We start from the raw sequence: 15,895 nt of genomic DNA, 5'->3' as shown, positions 1-15,895 counted from the left end.
TAATGATCTGGATACATTTATATTGTTACTATTCATGTGTGACTTTTCTATATTCTCTGAATGGGTCCTCATTTATCATGAACATGCAGGGCACTTTGTTCACCTTAGAACTACTGAATCAGGGATTCAGATCATGCTATCAGAGATAGCATGGAGGCAGGGTGTTTGCCTTGCATGCAGAAGGACGGTGGTTTGAATCCCGGCATCCCATATGGTCCTCTGAGCCTGTCAGCAGTGATTTCTGAGCATAGAGCCAGGAGTAACCCCTGAGTGCTGCCAGGGTGTGACCCCCCCCCAAAAAAAAAAAAAACAGAACTACTGAATCAGGGGCCGGGCGGTGGCGCAAGAGGTAAGGTGCCTGCCTTGCCTGCGCTAGCCTTGGACAGACCACAGTTTGATCCCCCGGCGTCCCATATGGTCCCCCAAGCCAGGAGCAACTTCTGAGCGCGTAGCCAGGAGTAATCCCTGAGCATTACCAGGTGTGGCCCAAAAACCAAAAAAAAAAAAAAAAAAAAGAACTACTGAATCAGTCTTGTAGTAGTGCCAGAGAATCTGTAAATAAGTACTACATACTGACTGGTATTATAAAATATTTTTCTCCAGATAAGGATATTGAGGCACTAAGAGATAAAATAATCTATCAAACTTTACAGAGCTACCTTTACCATATTCAGCAAACCTAAAATCTGAGTATTCACATTTAACATAGTAATGTAAATGTATATAGTAATAAAAGAGATTTTCTTAGATGTGAAAAGCTATAAATGGGAATCTAGGATTTTTGTGTAATCTATACCCAGCAAGGGGCTATTGTGCCTGGTTTTCCCACCTATTGACAACTGATGTTCAATAATTGGTGAAATTTTAAATATGTATATATTATAGAAATATATATATATATATATATATATATATATATATATATATATATATATATTTAGAAGAACTGGAGAATTCGTACAAGTGAATAAGCACTTGGCAAACCTTAGTTTTTAGTTTCCCGCTACATATGGTTCACTGAGCATCTCAGGATAGCATCTCAGGATATATATACATATATGTACACACACATATATATTTATATATATAGCAGGTAGGGTGGTTGTCTTGCATACAAACCAACCCAGGTTTTTGATACCTGGTACCATATATGGTCCTCTCTAAGTCTCTCTAGGAATGATATCTGAGCATAGAGCCACGAGCACTTCTGTGTATGGTCCCAAATCCAAAATAATAATAAAAAACCAACTTTTGGGGGGCTGGAGTGATAGCACAGCAGTAGGTTATTTGCCTTCCACACTGCTCACCTGGTATGGGCCCAGGCTTGATCCCTGGCATCCCATATGATCTCCCAAGCCTGCCAGGAGTAACCCCTGAGCACCTGCTAGGTGTGGCCCAAAAACAAAAAACAATTTTTTGAAAAGCAGTCAGATATTTTTTTTTTTTTTTTTTTTTGGTTTTTGGGCCACACCCAGTAACGCTCAGGAGTTACTCCTGGCTATGTGCTCAGAAGTTGCTCCTGGCTTGGGGGACCATATGGGACACCGGGGGATCGAACCGAGGTCCGTCCAAGGTTAGCGCAGGCAAGGCAGGCACCTTACCTTTAGCGCCACCGCCCGGCCCCGCAGTCAGATATTTAATAAGAAGTTTAACTTGGACAAGGAATTTTAGAAGCAATTGAGTGTGAAGAACCAACTTTACAAAGAATTTGGGGGAGGGAGCCTTTTCCTCATTTTTATTAATGAGGTTTGATTATGAGAAAGGCTTAGAAGTTGTGGCATAAGAAAATTATTCAGTACTTAATATTTGGGGGGGGGCACACCCGGTGAGACTCAGGTTACTCTTGGCTATATGCTCAGAAATTGCTCCTGGCTTAGGGGACCATATGGGATGCCAGGGGATCTAACCACAGTCCGTCCTAGGTCAGCCGTGTGCAAGGCATATGCCCTACCGCTGCACCACTGCTCCGGCCCCTCAGTACTTAATTAAAAAGGATTGTGATATAAAAATGTTTTAGCAATACTTGTTCTCTGAGAGGGGTGTATGTTTCTACAGTGAGGGTAGATATTAATAGTATATGCATATCGCAAGCAACTTTTTTCTGATAGATGTTTTTTATTTAACATCTTGACATTGTTATAGTGTACCGGCAGGCAAACAATATAAACATGCTAAAAGAGGGAATGAAAATTGAAGCAACTCATGTTAAAAAAAAACAACTTCATCACTACCTTCCAGCAGAAATTCTTCAAAAGAAAAGAAAGGTTAGTTTGTGTTCTTAACTTGAATTTGTTATAACACAACCCCTGTTTTCAAGAGTGATTAAGGGACACAAATTGTATTCTTATGGTTTCCATAGCCATTGGAAAAAAATAAGTTAATCAAATTTGACTTCTAATTAAAATGTCACCACACTACTGTAATTAGAAAAGACAATTTGTTTACTCTGTACTTCAGAATTGAAAAACCAGTCATTATTCTCATTTATTTTTGGTGTTTTAAAAAGCACTGTGATTTATGAAGTTATCATTGAATATTAGACATACAATGTTCTAGCACCTATCCAACCACCAGTATCTCCACCATTGTTCCCAAGTTCCCTCTCATACCCCTCACACCTCACACCCCCTAGTCTATCATTTAGATAGGCACCTTTTTAAATTGGTTGCTAAAGTTTGAGTCTCATAATTTCAGTGTTGTTGACTCTGTCATTTGAATATTTTGCTCTGTCACTTCTTAACACCATCTGTGTACCTTACCCCCTTGACTTACTCCAAGGCTTCATTTCTTTTTTAAAATCCTAAAAGCTCTCCCTCCCTCTTTCAGCAGAGTCTTTCTGATGTCAGTCGAAGTTCAAGTGGACCTCCATCCAAAAGGGCATCTTTGGACAGCGGTTGTTTGGATAGCTCCAGAGACACTGATAATGGAACACCTTTTAGTTCTCCAGTGTCTGCAAACAAAGCTTCCCAGGCTGATAATCCTACCGAGGAATCAGAAAGGTCAATATTTCAGATTTGTTTGAGGATTACGTATACCTTTGCTAAATACTTCTCTCATTGATTTTATCAATTGTTAGACAGGTTTTTTTTTTTAAGTTCCAGTTTTCTTTTATCAGTTTCTTATTTTAGAAATACTTAACAATTTGTGTAATTTGACTTAAGAATATGTGGGACTTTTAGTACACAGAAATACACAGGTTATTTTTTTTTAATTTTTATTAATTCTTGGATCCTCTTTTTCTCCCTTTTCACTTCAATGAAGTGTTAAAGTACTCAAATGAGTCCAAAAATTGAGGATTTTAAATAATTTGCATAATTTAAAAATGTAATGGTGATAACTTAATACCTTTAATAGGAATAGTGCTGAACCTGCTGTTGTAAATGTGGAAAAGCCATCAACTGTACTGCCAGCTCAAGGACTGTCTATCCCAGTAATTGGTGCAAGTAGGTATCTAAACTTTTGTTGTTAATGCTTCTGTGTGTGTATGTGTGTGTGTGTGTGTGTGTGTGTATAATGCTAATTCATTTTTTTCTTTTCAGAAATTGATTCTGCAGTAAAATCTGTATCACCCCCAACAGTATGCACTATTCCTACTGTAGTAGGACGTAACGTCATTCCTAGAGTCACAACACCCCATAACTCTGCCCAGGGACAACCACATATAAATGGAATGTCAAATATATCTAAGAGTGTCACAATCAAGAGACCTCATTCACCATCCATTGAGGGATCTTCCAAGAGATTGAAAAGCATAGAAAAGGTAAAGTTAAATCTTAGTGATTTTTGGTTGGTTTTAAAAGTTAAAATAGGGCCCGAAGAGATAGCACAGCGGTGTTTACCTTGCAAGCAGCCGATCCAGGACCAAAGGTGGTTGGTTCAAATCCCGGTGTCCCATATGGTCCCCCGTGCCTGTCAGGAGCTATTTCTGAGCAGACAGCCAGGAGTAACCCCTGAGCACCGCCGGGTGTGGCCCAAAAACCAAAAAAAGAAAAAAAGAAAAGAAAAGTTAAAATAGTACAAGAAGTACAGTTCTCTATTACTATCTTGGCATTCCATTAGGATTTGACTATTTGGGGACCTGAGAGTTCAAAGGGCTAATGTGCATTTTGGCATATTGTCTGTATGGAGTCTTAGGAGTTTGGGGACTTGACTCATTGGTAAGAGCACATACTTTGCATGTGTAAGGTCTTGAGTTTAATCCTTGGCTTAGTTTAGTTACCCTATACTGCCAGGTGTGTTGCCTGCTGTGTGCTTGGAGGTTGTTCCTAGCCAGGTTGGGAAGGGATCAAGCTTGCAATGCAAGGGATTTGATTACGATCTGTTGCATGCAAGACAAGCATCTTAATCCCTGTACTATCTTTTAAAGAAAATATTTCAAAACCCTATGATTGAATTGTTCATATTAAAATCACATTTACTTGGGGCCAGAGTGATAGCACAGTGGTAAGGCGTTTGCCTTGCATGCAACCGACCCAGGACAGATGGTTCAAATCCTCTGAGCCTGCCAGGAGCAATTTCTGAGCTAAGAGCCAGGAGTAACCCCTGAGCACAGCTGGGTGTGACCCCAAAAACAAAAATAAATAAATAAAATCACATTGACTGGTTTGTCTGAACACTTAAATAATTTATTCCTTATAATATGTAAGTCATTGTTAGTAGCTAATCATTGTGTTCTTTACCTTCAGTAGACTATAGTAAAATAATTTTTTATAATCTGAACTGATTCAACCAAAAATAGCACTCAAAACTAGAGATTAAAAGTGGTCGTTGAGGGTCGGTGAGGTGGCGCTAGAGGTAAGGTGTCTGCCTTGCAAGCACTAGCCAAGGAAAGATCGCAACCGGCGTCCCATATGGTCCCCCCAAGCCAGGGGCGATTTCTGAGCGCTTAGCCAGGAGTAACCCCTGAGCATCAAAACAGGTGTGGCCCATCCCCCCCCCCAAAAAATGGTCATTGAGTAAGTCTTATTTCTTCAACACATATTTTGTTTTTGTTTTTGTTTTTGTTTTTTTTTGTGGTTTTTGGATCCACCCGGCAGTGCTCAGGGGTTATTCCTGGCTCCATGCTCAGAAATTGCTCCTGGCAGGCACAGGGGACCATATGGGACGCCGGGATTCGAACCAATGACCTTCTGCATGAAAGGCAAATGCCTTACCTCCATGCTATCTCTCTGGCCCATTTTGTTAGTTTTTGATGAAAGCATAAGCACTAGTTTTTTTCCAAGTACTAGTTTTTCCTAAGTACTGGCTTATATAACTTGTATGGATTTTTATAGATAACATAATATAACATTACAATGTTATATTTTAGTTGATTCGACTTGAATCAGCATATAAGGAATCACATGTTACTACTGAAGACAGAAAAAGGAAATCAGTGGTAAATATATTTAGTGTATTTATTCAAATTATTTACTTACCCACTTTTTTTGTTGTTTTTCTTTTTGGTTTTTGTTTTTTGGGCCACACCTAGTGGCTCTACTCCTTCAAGCTAGGGGGATCATGTGTGGAATGCCAGAGATCAAGCCTGGGTCAGCCAGATGCAAGGCAAACATCCTGCCCACTGTCCTATTGCTCTAGACCCTCCCCCACTTTTTTTTTAACTTGTCATTAGCAGTGCTCAAGATTTCTGCCTCTGTGCTCTCTAGTTATTCCTGATAGGACTTGGGACCATATATGGTGCTAGAAATCAAACCTGATTTAATTGTGTCCAGTACCATACCATCAACAGAACAACCCCTCCTGTTACTTTTCCATCCATTTTTTATTTTCCATTCCCATTTCCCTCTGGTAATCACTGTAGCTTCATTAAGGCCATAAATTAGTTTAGTTTTTGCCAGGTGGTTTGCTTTAGTTGCTAGTTACTTTTTTTTCATTCAAGAATCATGTACTAAACAGTGGATCATATTAGATCTGTCAAGTTTTGATTATTATTTCATGAAGAAATGTTTGCATATAGGGAAGAGTTTTCACTTACATATAATTCTTTTGTCTAGGATGCTATTGAAGGAGAATGTATGCCTATTCCAACTATTGATACAGCACGAAAAAAGGTAATAATTAGCCTTTAAAATACATAAAAACTCAAAAGTATGAAAAACCACATCAAAAGACGGGCACTAGGTGGGAAAAAAAGGTTACATTTTGTGCTTCTCATTACAATCTCATATGGGATGCCAAGGATTAAATCAAAGATGGTAGTGTAAGACAAGGGCCCTATCTACTGTATTATCTCTCTGACTCCTAGCAAAGTTTAATGTCTGAGGCTTGGTTGTGATACCTAATTTATTATCTAATTTTTTTACTTCTTGTTGTCTTTTGGGTCGTACCCAATTAGGACTTAGACCTGGCTCTGCACACAAGGATCACTCCTTAAGGTGCGTGGGGACCCTATGAGGTGCTGGAAATCAAACTGGGTCAACTGCATGAAAGGCTAGTATCTCACCTGAGGTACTATCTCAAAATATTTTACATTTGGTTGAAATATTTCATGGTTTTGAATTGGGTACAGCTTATCTGCTGTATTACCTGTCTGTCTGGCTCTAATATTTTACTTTTTGTTATTTGTATTTATCTTTGTGTTTGAGCCACACTTAGTGATGCCCAAGCATTACCCCTGGCTCAGCACTTAGGAATTACTCTAGCAATACTCAGGGAACCATAGGAGATCCTTGGGTTCAAACCCAGGTCAGTCATGTGTAAGCACCCTACCTGACAGGGTAGACAGGTCTGGCGCACTAATACTTTTACTCTCGTGTTTGAAGTTTTTTATGGTTATGAAGTGAATATATTACAAATAACTGTTTAGCCAACCTAACCAGAAGAATTAACTCTATAGCCATGCCTTAACAAGGAACTAACATACTGCTTCTATAAATTTTTAACATTTTTACATTGATAATATAATATTTTGTAGTCATAAAAGATCTTTGAATGTCATCTTTTTGTTTATTTGTTTGGTTTTTGGGCCACACCCAGTGACAGTCAGGGGTTACTTCTGGCTATGTGCTCAGAAATTGCTCCTGGCTGACCATATGGGACACCAGGAGATTGAATCATGACCCGTTCTAGGTTAGCAAGGCAAACACTCTACTGCTTGCACCACCGCTCCGGCCTCCTTGAATTTCATCTTTATTGAAAGGACCTACTCTGACTGCAAAGGCTGTTTACCTACAGCACCAATACCCGACAAGTTAGGTTACAAGATATTATTTTCATTGATAACATAAACGTGTTTAATTTTTTAACCTCATAATCAAAAAGTTTCTTGTTTAGTGGCCGTGACTTTCTATTCTTACATTGTCTGATTTTGAGAACTATGTTCTCTTTGCTTTTTTTAGTTCCAATTTGAATGATCTGTTGGAGTCAGAGAGATAGTATAGCAGGTAACATGCTTGCCTTGCAAGCTTCAAGTTAGATTTTAATCCATATAGTACCCTAATCCAACCAGAAGTGTTCCCTAAACACAGAACCAGGAGTGGCCCAATACCTCCTAACACCACCCAAGGGGGTGGAGGCAATTTATAAAGTCTTCTCTCTTACATGTATTCCTTTAGCTTCTATCTTTCCCATATCGCTCTACCTTTCATCTTTGACTATTTAAAAAAAGACCCAGTCAAGAAATGCCAGTGAACAATGGGAAAAACTCAACACCTATTTAATCAACACATATTTAATCAACACATATTTAATCAACACATATTTTATTTCTAATAGAGACTACTGAGTAAAGAACTACCAGATTCTTCATCTCCAGTTCCTGCAAATAACATTCGTGTCATCAAAAATTCCATTCGACTGACCCTTAATCGGTAATGCAGTGCCTCCTCACCAAAGTGAATATGCAATCATGTAGTGGCATAGAATGAGCCACTTCTAAAAATCAGAGTGGCTAATTGTAGATAAAATTGGGTAAAAGTTACTGTCATCAGCTCAAGGACCTTAAAGTGGTTTTTGAACATGCACTTTGATGTGCAGATGACATAGCATAGCATTCTCATAAATGCCACAGATTCTTCTTCGGGATCACTTCCTATCAAAATGTCATATATAATATTATGGCTTTGCGTTGAAGGTTTTACTGCCTTAACTTTCAATGCTTGTTTCTCTCTTATGGGAACCAGTTCTTGGTGGTTTGGAAACTGATTTTTAAAAATTGCTGAACTCTTTCTTTTTTTTTTTTTTTTTTTCCCGTAAGTCTTATGTTGTAATCATTGTGTAAAACTGAAATTTAAAACAAAAATTTTTTTGTCTTGCAATTTTCCAAATTTTAACATATTTACTTTAGCATTGAGACCACCTTGTGAAACCTGAGGAAAATGAATGTGAGGTAGCTTTTCTCTTTTCTCATATGTATAAATGTACTTGTATGTTCTATTGATTTAAATTATTTTTTCCAGATTGGCACGTGGAATATTTAAATTATTGTTTTCTTATGTCTTTCTGTTCAAATGTTGCAATTACCAGGGAGAATTAGTCCAGTCATTCATAAGAGTTGGACATCATTAATTCTTTATAATTTGCCTCCCATGGAGGCCTTCAAAATGCATCTTTAATAAGAATCAAATATAACCAGGATACTGAAAGTCAGTATTATGAATAGTGAAATTGTTATATATTCTATCTCATGCCATTCTTATTAGTAGACCAGTATTTTTTACAGAGGAGCAGCTCATTCTAGTACCAATAATAAGATACTTTTAAGTATTGCAAACTTGTATTTTTGAGGTATAAAATTAATTTGGCATGATAATTTCTGACCGTTACCCATAACTTCAAATGTTTATCACAAACTTGGCATGCAGAAATAAGTGGTGGATTTTACTGAAATCTAAAGGCATTTTTGAATGATATTGTTACCAAGCATTAATTGGCTCAGGACCTTTGTAATTTTTATTTAATTATATGAGTTGTCTTTTTTACACTGCTTTTTCAATGCATTTCTTAATATTTTTTAAGTTTCATGAATGCATGTTCAATTTATCAAGCTCCATAACCATGTAATTCTTGTAAAATGTTGATTTCATGTTTTGTAAATGAAGTCGTATGTATTTTCAGAGTATTTTTGTATGTACTGTATTATACCATCTTTTCAAAGAGAAAACTTTAAAACATTTATTATCTCTCTCTTGTCTAATTTTTTAAACATCAGTTGTGCTCAAATAATTCTTGAAATATATAGATTGCATAGCCAGGAATGCTAGTTCTGCTTTCTTCAGTTTTCACTCAGCATTTGGTAGACTCAGCAGGAAAAACACAAAATGGCACATTTATATAGAAAGACTTTGTTGTAATGTATTATTTTAAAGAATTCAAGGAATTTTTTTTAGCTAGTGTCATAGCAGTAATAGTTCATTTTCTCTTAAAAGCCTATTACCACTGAGTTGAAATACTTAAATTCTGGTTGTCACAGAGCACTGTCCTCTACCTTACCATTTTCTGACCACTAGGTTTCTAAATTAAAGATTGTAATGTTGATCTATTTTAAAGAATTCATCTTCCACCTATTGTCACACAGGAACACTGACTAGATTGGGATTTTTCTCAAACTGGTTTAATAGAGTAAACAGGCAGGATAGGGAGGCCAGAGTCCTTACAACAAAGCTGTTCGGGAAAACCCAGCCAGCGTCCAACCAGTAACCACACCATCAACCACCAACCCCTGCTGCAATCCAGTTGGGGGTTCTTATCTCCCCACCCACCCCCCACACACATACACACATACACACATACATACATACACACACACACACACACACACACACACACACACTGCTTCTCAATTGTATCTCTTCTGTATCTTTTTACAGTTCTCAATTGAGTTGTTTCTCAACTATATCTCCTATAGACACACTATTTGAGAAACTTCACTTTTTTTTTTTTTTTTTTTTTTTTTTTTGGTTTTTTGGTTTTTGGGCCACACCCGGCGGTGCTTAGGGCTTACTCCTGGCTGTCTGCTCAGAAATAGCTCCTGGCAGGCACGGGGGACCATATGGGACACTGGGATTCGAACCAACCACCTTTGGTCCTGGATCGGCTGCTTGCAAGGCAAACGCTGATGTGCTATCTCTCCGGGCCCGAAACTTCTGCACTTTTAAAGGGATAGACCCCTTTTCTGGGAGCTGTCCTAGAATCTATATGAGGAGGAGTACACTTAGTAATGCTCAGGGATCACTCCTGACTCTGCATGAATCTCAGGAATCAGGGTACTCCTAGAAGTACCCCGGGGATTATATGGGATACCAGGAATCAAATTCGGGTTGACTGTTTAAAGAAAGCACCATAATATCACTCTAGCACAGTGTAATTTTTAAGGTTTTATTAAGAAAAACTATAAAAGTGGGGGCACAGCAGTGTTTGCCTTGCAAGCAGCCGACCCAGGACCCAAGGTGGTTGGTTCGCATTCCAGCATCCCATATGGTCCCCCGTGCCTGCCAGGAGCTATTTCTGAGCAGATAACCAGGAGTAACCCTTGAGCACTGCTGGGTGTGGCCAAAAAAAAAACAACTATAAAAGTAAAGAAGATGGAAAACTGAGTTGTCCGTGGGGGGTGGGGAGGAAAGGAGGGAGAGAGAGAGAGAGATTTGGGGCCACATACAGCAGTATTCAGGGGCTACTCTAAAAGAAGATGGAAAACTCAGTTGTGTGTGTGTGTGTGTGTGTGTGTGTGTGTGTGTGTGTGTGTGTCACTGGCAGTGCATGGGGGGACCATGTGATGTTAAGGATCAAACCTGGGCCACCTGCAAATTACACACTCCAGTCCATTGTGCTATCTCTCTGGTACACCCCCTCCCTTTTTTTCCACTTCTTACACAGCACAAGACCAAATGAAATCCCATAGCCAAATTGTAGCTTCCTTAGAAGAAGAAAGGAGATGGAAAGGCAATGCCATTTCTCTTTAGGGCTTGAGGAATAGAGGGCTTTGAGGTCTCAGGGCTTATTCCTGGCTCTGCACTCAGGGGTCACTCCCTGCAGGCTCAGGGGACCATGTGGGGTGCCAGGAAGGGAACCCTGAATGACTGGGTGCAAGGCAAGGCAAGTGCCTTATCTTCCAGCTTTTTCAAGTGACCTTCATATTTTGGTTATTCAGTCAAAGGCGAGTTTTCATTAGAAAGATTGAATAACCGTCAGCTGACTTCAAACTGATAAATTATTCATAAAAAGCTTGAACATATGTAAACAATAGCTATTATTCCATAATTATTAGTCTTTAAAAACTTTCCAAAAAGGGAGGTGGAGAGATAGTTCAGTGGATAGAACACTTAACTTATATGCAACCAACCTTGGTTTGATCCCCAACATCCCCTAAGTTTCCCTGAGCACCACCAACAGTGACCTTTGAGCATCATCAGGGTAGTCCAAAATCAAAAAATAAATAAAATATTTAATAAAACACTGTCTATGTGAGTTTTAATTTAGCATCTGTAGTAATAAAATGGGAGTAAACAAATTTCCTCAATATAGTTAAAGCCTTCTACAACACACCCACAGCTAACATTCTCAACAGAAAACATCTGAAAGCCTTCCCTCTAAGATCATGCACAAGACAAAGTTGTCAACTCTCATGATTACTCAGTATAAGAAATCTTTACCATAGCAATTAAGTAAGAAAGATAATCAATTAAGGGCCCCCATATTGGAAAAGAAAAGATCAGACTTTGCTATTTGCAAATGCCATGATACTATACTTAGAAAACCCTAAATATTACCCCTCAAATCTAGAAACAAACCTATACAAAACATGGTAGGCTACAAAATCAACTGATGAAGTTGGGGGGGAGATTGTTTGTTGTTTTTGGTTTTTGGCCACACACCCAGTGACACTCAGGTTACTCTTGGCTATATGCTCAGAAATCGCTCCAGCTTGGGGGACCGTATGGGACACCGGATTGTCCTGGATTGGCTGCATGTAAGGCAAATGGCCTACCACTGTGTTATCAAGCCGGCCCCATAATAATAATAATATAATAATTATATATTATATAATTATAATAATTATTTTTAATAATCACCAAACCTAATCCTTATTTCTGATCCTAGTTTTATAGTGTAGTTATTTGTTTTAATGGTTCAACTATACAGAAAAGTTTAAGAGATGCTTTTGAGCAGTTCTGGTCAGAAATGTTCTCTTTCCTGAACAACAGGTAGAGCTTTCAGTACATTTTGTTACTAGAGTAGGAGATCGCCCCTCTACTGGTTCACATAAGTAAACATAAGTAAAACAGGATTGTATGTTATATTCAGAGACACTGTATAGATGTGTGTTTTTTGTTTTTTGGGGAGTTTGGGGGTCACACCCAGCAGTGCTCAGGAGTTACTCCTGGCTCTGTGTTCAGAAATTACTCCAGGCAGGCTCGGGGGACCATATGGGATGCCAGGATTCGAACCAGGGTTGTCCTGTTGGCCACGTGCAAGGCAAACACCTTACCACTGTACTATCGCTCTGGCCCCAGATGTTTGTTTTCAAGTATGAAATTATCCCTAGAAGTAGATTTTATAAAACAGGTAATCTGTTCTTTATGTTCATTTTTATATGGCTATGTTAATCTCATTTTTCAGTGACTCAGAAGAATAGTATTGATCAAAAAAATTTATTTGCTATGTTAGCAGTTACCTACTAGTAGTTTAATTAGTAGGTTAAGGACTTAGCTTTTTTTTTTTTTTTTTTTTTTTTTTTGGTTATTCGGGCCACACCTGTTTGATGCTCAAGGGTTACTCCTGGCTAAGCGCTCAGAAATTGCCCCTGGCTTGGGGGGACCATATTGGACGCGGTCCTGATCCTTGGCTAGCGCTTGCAAGGCAGACACCTTACCTCTAGCACCACCTCGCCGGCCCCCGGACTTAGCTATTTTAAGCAATAGGACATATCTTTAAACCTTATAAAATTGGGGCAGGAGAATAAATCTTTTTTTCTTTTTGGTTTTGGGGTCACACCCAGCAGCGTTCAGGGGTTACTCAGAAATCACTCCCGGCAGGCTCGAGGGATCTTATGGGATGCCAGGATTCAAACCACTGTCCATCCTGGATCTGCTGCATGCAAGGCAAACACCCTACAACTGTGCTATCTCTCTGACCCCGAATAAATTATCTTTTAAAAGACTGTATGGGCCAGAGTGATAGGTTAAGGTACTTGCCTTGACTCATGTTAAATACCTTGCACCACATTCCCTGAGTACCATTGAACCAGCTCCAGGCACTAAGTTGGGAGTAGCCACTGAGGAAGTGTACCCCACGACCACCATTTTTTTTAATATAAAAGCTATAATTCCAGAATTAGAAATAACTCAAGTGCCAGAGAACAGATGAATGAATAAAGAAATCATGATACATCTATGGAATAATACAGCTGTTAGGAAAAATGAAGTCATGAAATTTGCTTATACAATATAAAGAGTATTATGCTGAGTGAAATGAGTCAGAGGGAGAGGGCTAGACATAGAATGATCACTCATTTGTAAGAATGAAGAAGGGACCACTGTGATAGTTGAAAATGATCACTCTGGACAAGATCTGATGTTGAATAAAGGTAAATGATATGCATGATACACAGTAGCAATATTGCAAACCACTGTATCTTGTTTTATTGAAACCATTATGATTTACAAAGTCCTTCATAGTTGGATTTCAGATACACAGTGAGTCAGAGCTATTCCCACTACCAGTGTTGATCTCCCTCCCAAGAATGCATCCTATACCACCACCCTTTGCCACTATTTTAACTTTCGATTTTGTTATAGTTTGAGTCTTTTTTTTTTTTTTTTTGGTTTTGGTTTTTGGGCCACACCCATTTGACGCTCAGGGGTTACTCCTGGCTATGCGCTCAGAAATCGCCCCTGGCTTGGGGGGGCCATATGGGACGCCGGGGGATCGAACCGCGGTCCGTCCTACACTAGTGCTTGCAAGGCAGACACCTTAACTCTAGTGCCACCTTCCCAGCCCCTAGTTTGGGTCTCTTGATTGTATTGTTGACTTGGGTATTTATTTAGTTCTGTCCCTTTTTTTTTTCTCCACCAATGCATCAGAGACCACTTGGCTCCTGGCCCCCATTCTTTCTTTTTTTTTTCTTTTTAATTTTATTTTAAAAAAAATGCAAAAATGTGAGGTAAAACAAAGTAATACGTGTCCCAAGGTTCTATGAAAAAGGCAGGAACCCCTATCTAAAAGATAGAAAAGGGTGTGGAAGGTTTTTTGCATAGGCACAGCAAAAGTTGGGGAAAATAGATTCATCTTTTTGATCCATTTAGCCACTCTGTGTCTCTTGACTGGTGCGTTTAGTCCATTGACAAGTTGGGGGAAATAGAAAGGAAAAACCTTTGGCTTAAAAATAGGGCGTCCCTACCCATGAAGCATCTTGCCATAAGATAAATTTCAGGCTCTGGGCATACTAAGTTGCCTAACCCCAAAGTCTTTCTTTGTGGTCCCAGGAAAAGTTCTCAATCAGGCTTCTGTAATTAGAGATCTTGTTTTTTGCACAGATACTATGTCAAAGTGTCATAGTGTCACAGAGTGTGTTCTGGTTTTATCTCACCATTAGCTGGCAAGGCAGGGAAACGTGCTCTGAGAGCAAGTTATTGATGCTTCTTCAGGGTGTCATATTGCACCCTGGAGCAATTTGGTACTTGAGTAGCATTAGGGCCTTCTCCAGTAGAAGGATTCCTGGTGCTGGTGCAGAAAACTATGACAGTTCCCAAGATGGTATCCAAGATTCAGGGTTGAATGTCCAAAGTCCAATCAACTAAAGCCTAAGTCAAGTCACTATGACAAATGTTTAGGGTGAAAGGCACCCCTGCAATATAAAATTTATAAGTTCCTATCCCTATTAGATAAGAACTTCTTTCTATACTTAGGATTTCCCCATTTTAATGTGCCTATGCAAAAAGGAACAATGCTACTACTAGTACACATGGGGGTAAAAATAACAAGCTAAACAATCTCTATAACCTGGTTCTAACATGAACTCAGAACCCAAGAGAAACTTACTAGAATTTCCTACTAAACAAATCCAAAACAGGGATGGGGAAAACGACCATATTTTCCAGCATATAAGACGACTTTTTAATCCATGAACAACTTCTTAAAAGTCAGGGGTTATCTTATACGCCAGTATACGGCATGCTGAAACTTAGTTTTAGGGATGAGTGATCCGGCCCTCTCTTACTGCCACATCCCATTCAGCTGCTAGGCATCATCATTCAGTCCTCTGCTTGTCCTGATTAATCTTTCAGGGCACACAGAGGAGCTGAGTTATCAAGCCCCAGCCTCTGGGTATGTGGCTTTATGGTGCTCAGTCCTCTGTTCAGCTTCTATTGGACACAGGAGGTGCTCTGTCTCCCTCTAGTCCTACTAATCACTGCACCCCAGTCAGCTGCTCTTGGAGGAGACCTCTCTCCCTGCTCTCAATGTAGATTACAATTTAAAAAATCACAGTCACTCACTACAAATGACAAATGTAAAATGATTGTTGGTGCTCCAAAGTCTAGTTTTATTAAACATATACTGTTAACCATTGAGGGTTCTACTCTCTCTCTCTCTCCCCCCCCCCCCCGTTTTTGGGCCACACCCAGTGATGCTCAGGGATTACTCCTGATTATGCACTCAGAAATCACTCCTGGCTTGGGGGACCACTTGGGACACAGGGGATTCAACCGCAGTCTGTCCTAGGTTAGCGCATGTTAGGCAAACAAAACACCCTACCACTTGTGCCACTGCTTCATCCCCTCTCAGGTTTTTTAATTTTCATTTGGTGTGCTTTAAAAGAAAGGTAGTCTTATATGGCGAATATAGCCCAAACCCTATATTTTAATAGGAAAAGTAGGGGGTCATCTTATATGTCCAGTAGTCTTATACATCAGAAAATACAGAACTCCTACATAAGGAAATACACAGTAAGAATTATACC

General features: G+C 39.2%; 1 protein-coding gene across 1 annotated transcript in view; it reads left to right on the top strand.

Moving 5' to 3' along the window:
* Window positions 1-8,128, top strand: part of PAPOLG (poly(A) polymerase gamma) — a 37,511-nt gene extending 29,383 nt beyond the window's left edge. The window contains exons 16-22 of the mRNA XM_049784733.1: window positions 2,143-2,264; window positions 2,827-2,999; window positions 3,355-3,443; window positions 3,540-3,760; window positions 5,309-5,377; window positions 5,994-6,050; window positions 7,714-8,128. Of these exons, the coding sequence (XP_049640690.1) occupies window positions 2,143-2,264; window positions 2,827-2,999; window positions 3,355-3,443; window positions 3,540-3,760; window positions 5,309-5,377; window positions 5,994-6,050; window positions 7,714-7,812 (830 nt within the window). The 3' untranslated portion in view covers window positions 7,813-8,128. The remainder of the gene's footprint in view (window positions 1-2,142; window positions 2,265-2,826; window positions 3,000-3,354; window positions 3,444-3,539; window positions 3,761-5,308; window positions 5,378-5,993; window positions 6,051-7,713) is intronic.
* Window positions 8,129-15,895: the final 7,767 nt, after the last annotated feature.

The sequence above is a fragment of the Suncus etruscus genome, chromosome 12 (genome assembly GCF_024139225.1).
Source record: "Suncus etruscus isolate mSunEtr1 chromosome 12, mSunEtr1.pri.cur, whole genome shotgun sequence".
NCBI lineage: Eukaryota > Metazoa > Chordata > Mammalia > Eulipotyphla > Soricidae > Suncus > Suncus etruscus.
The sequence above is the reverse complement of the archived record's forward strand: the minus strand, read 5'-3'. Positions and strand labels throughout refer to the sequence as shown.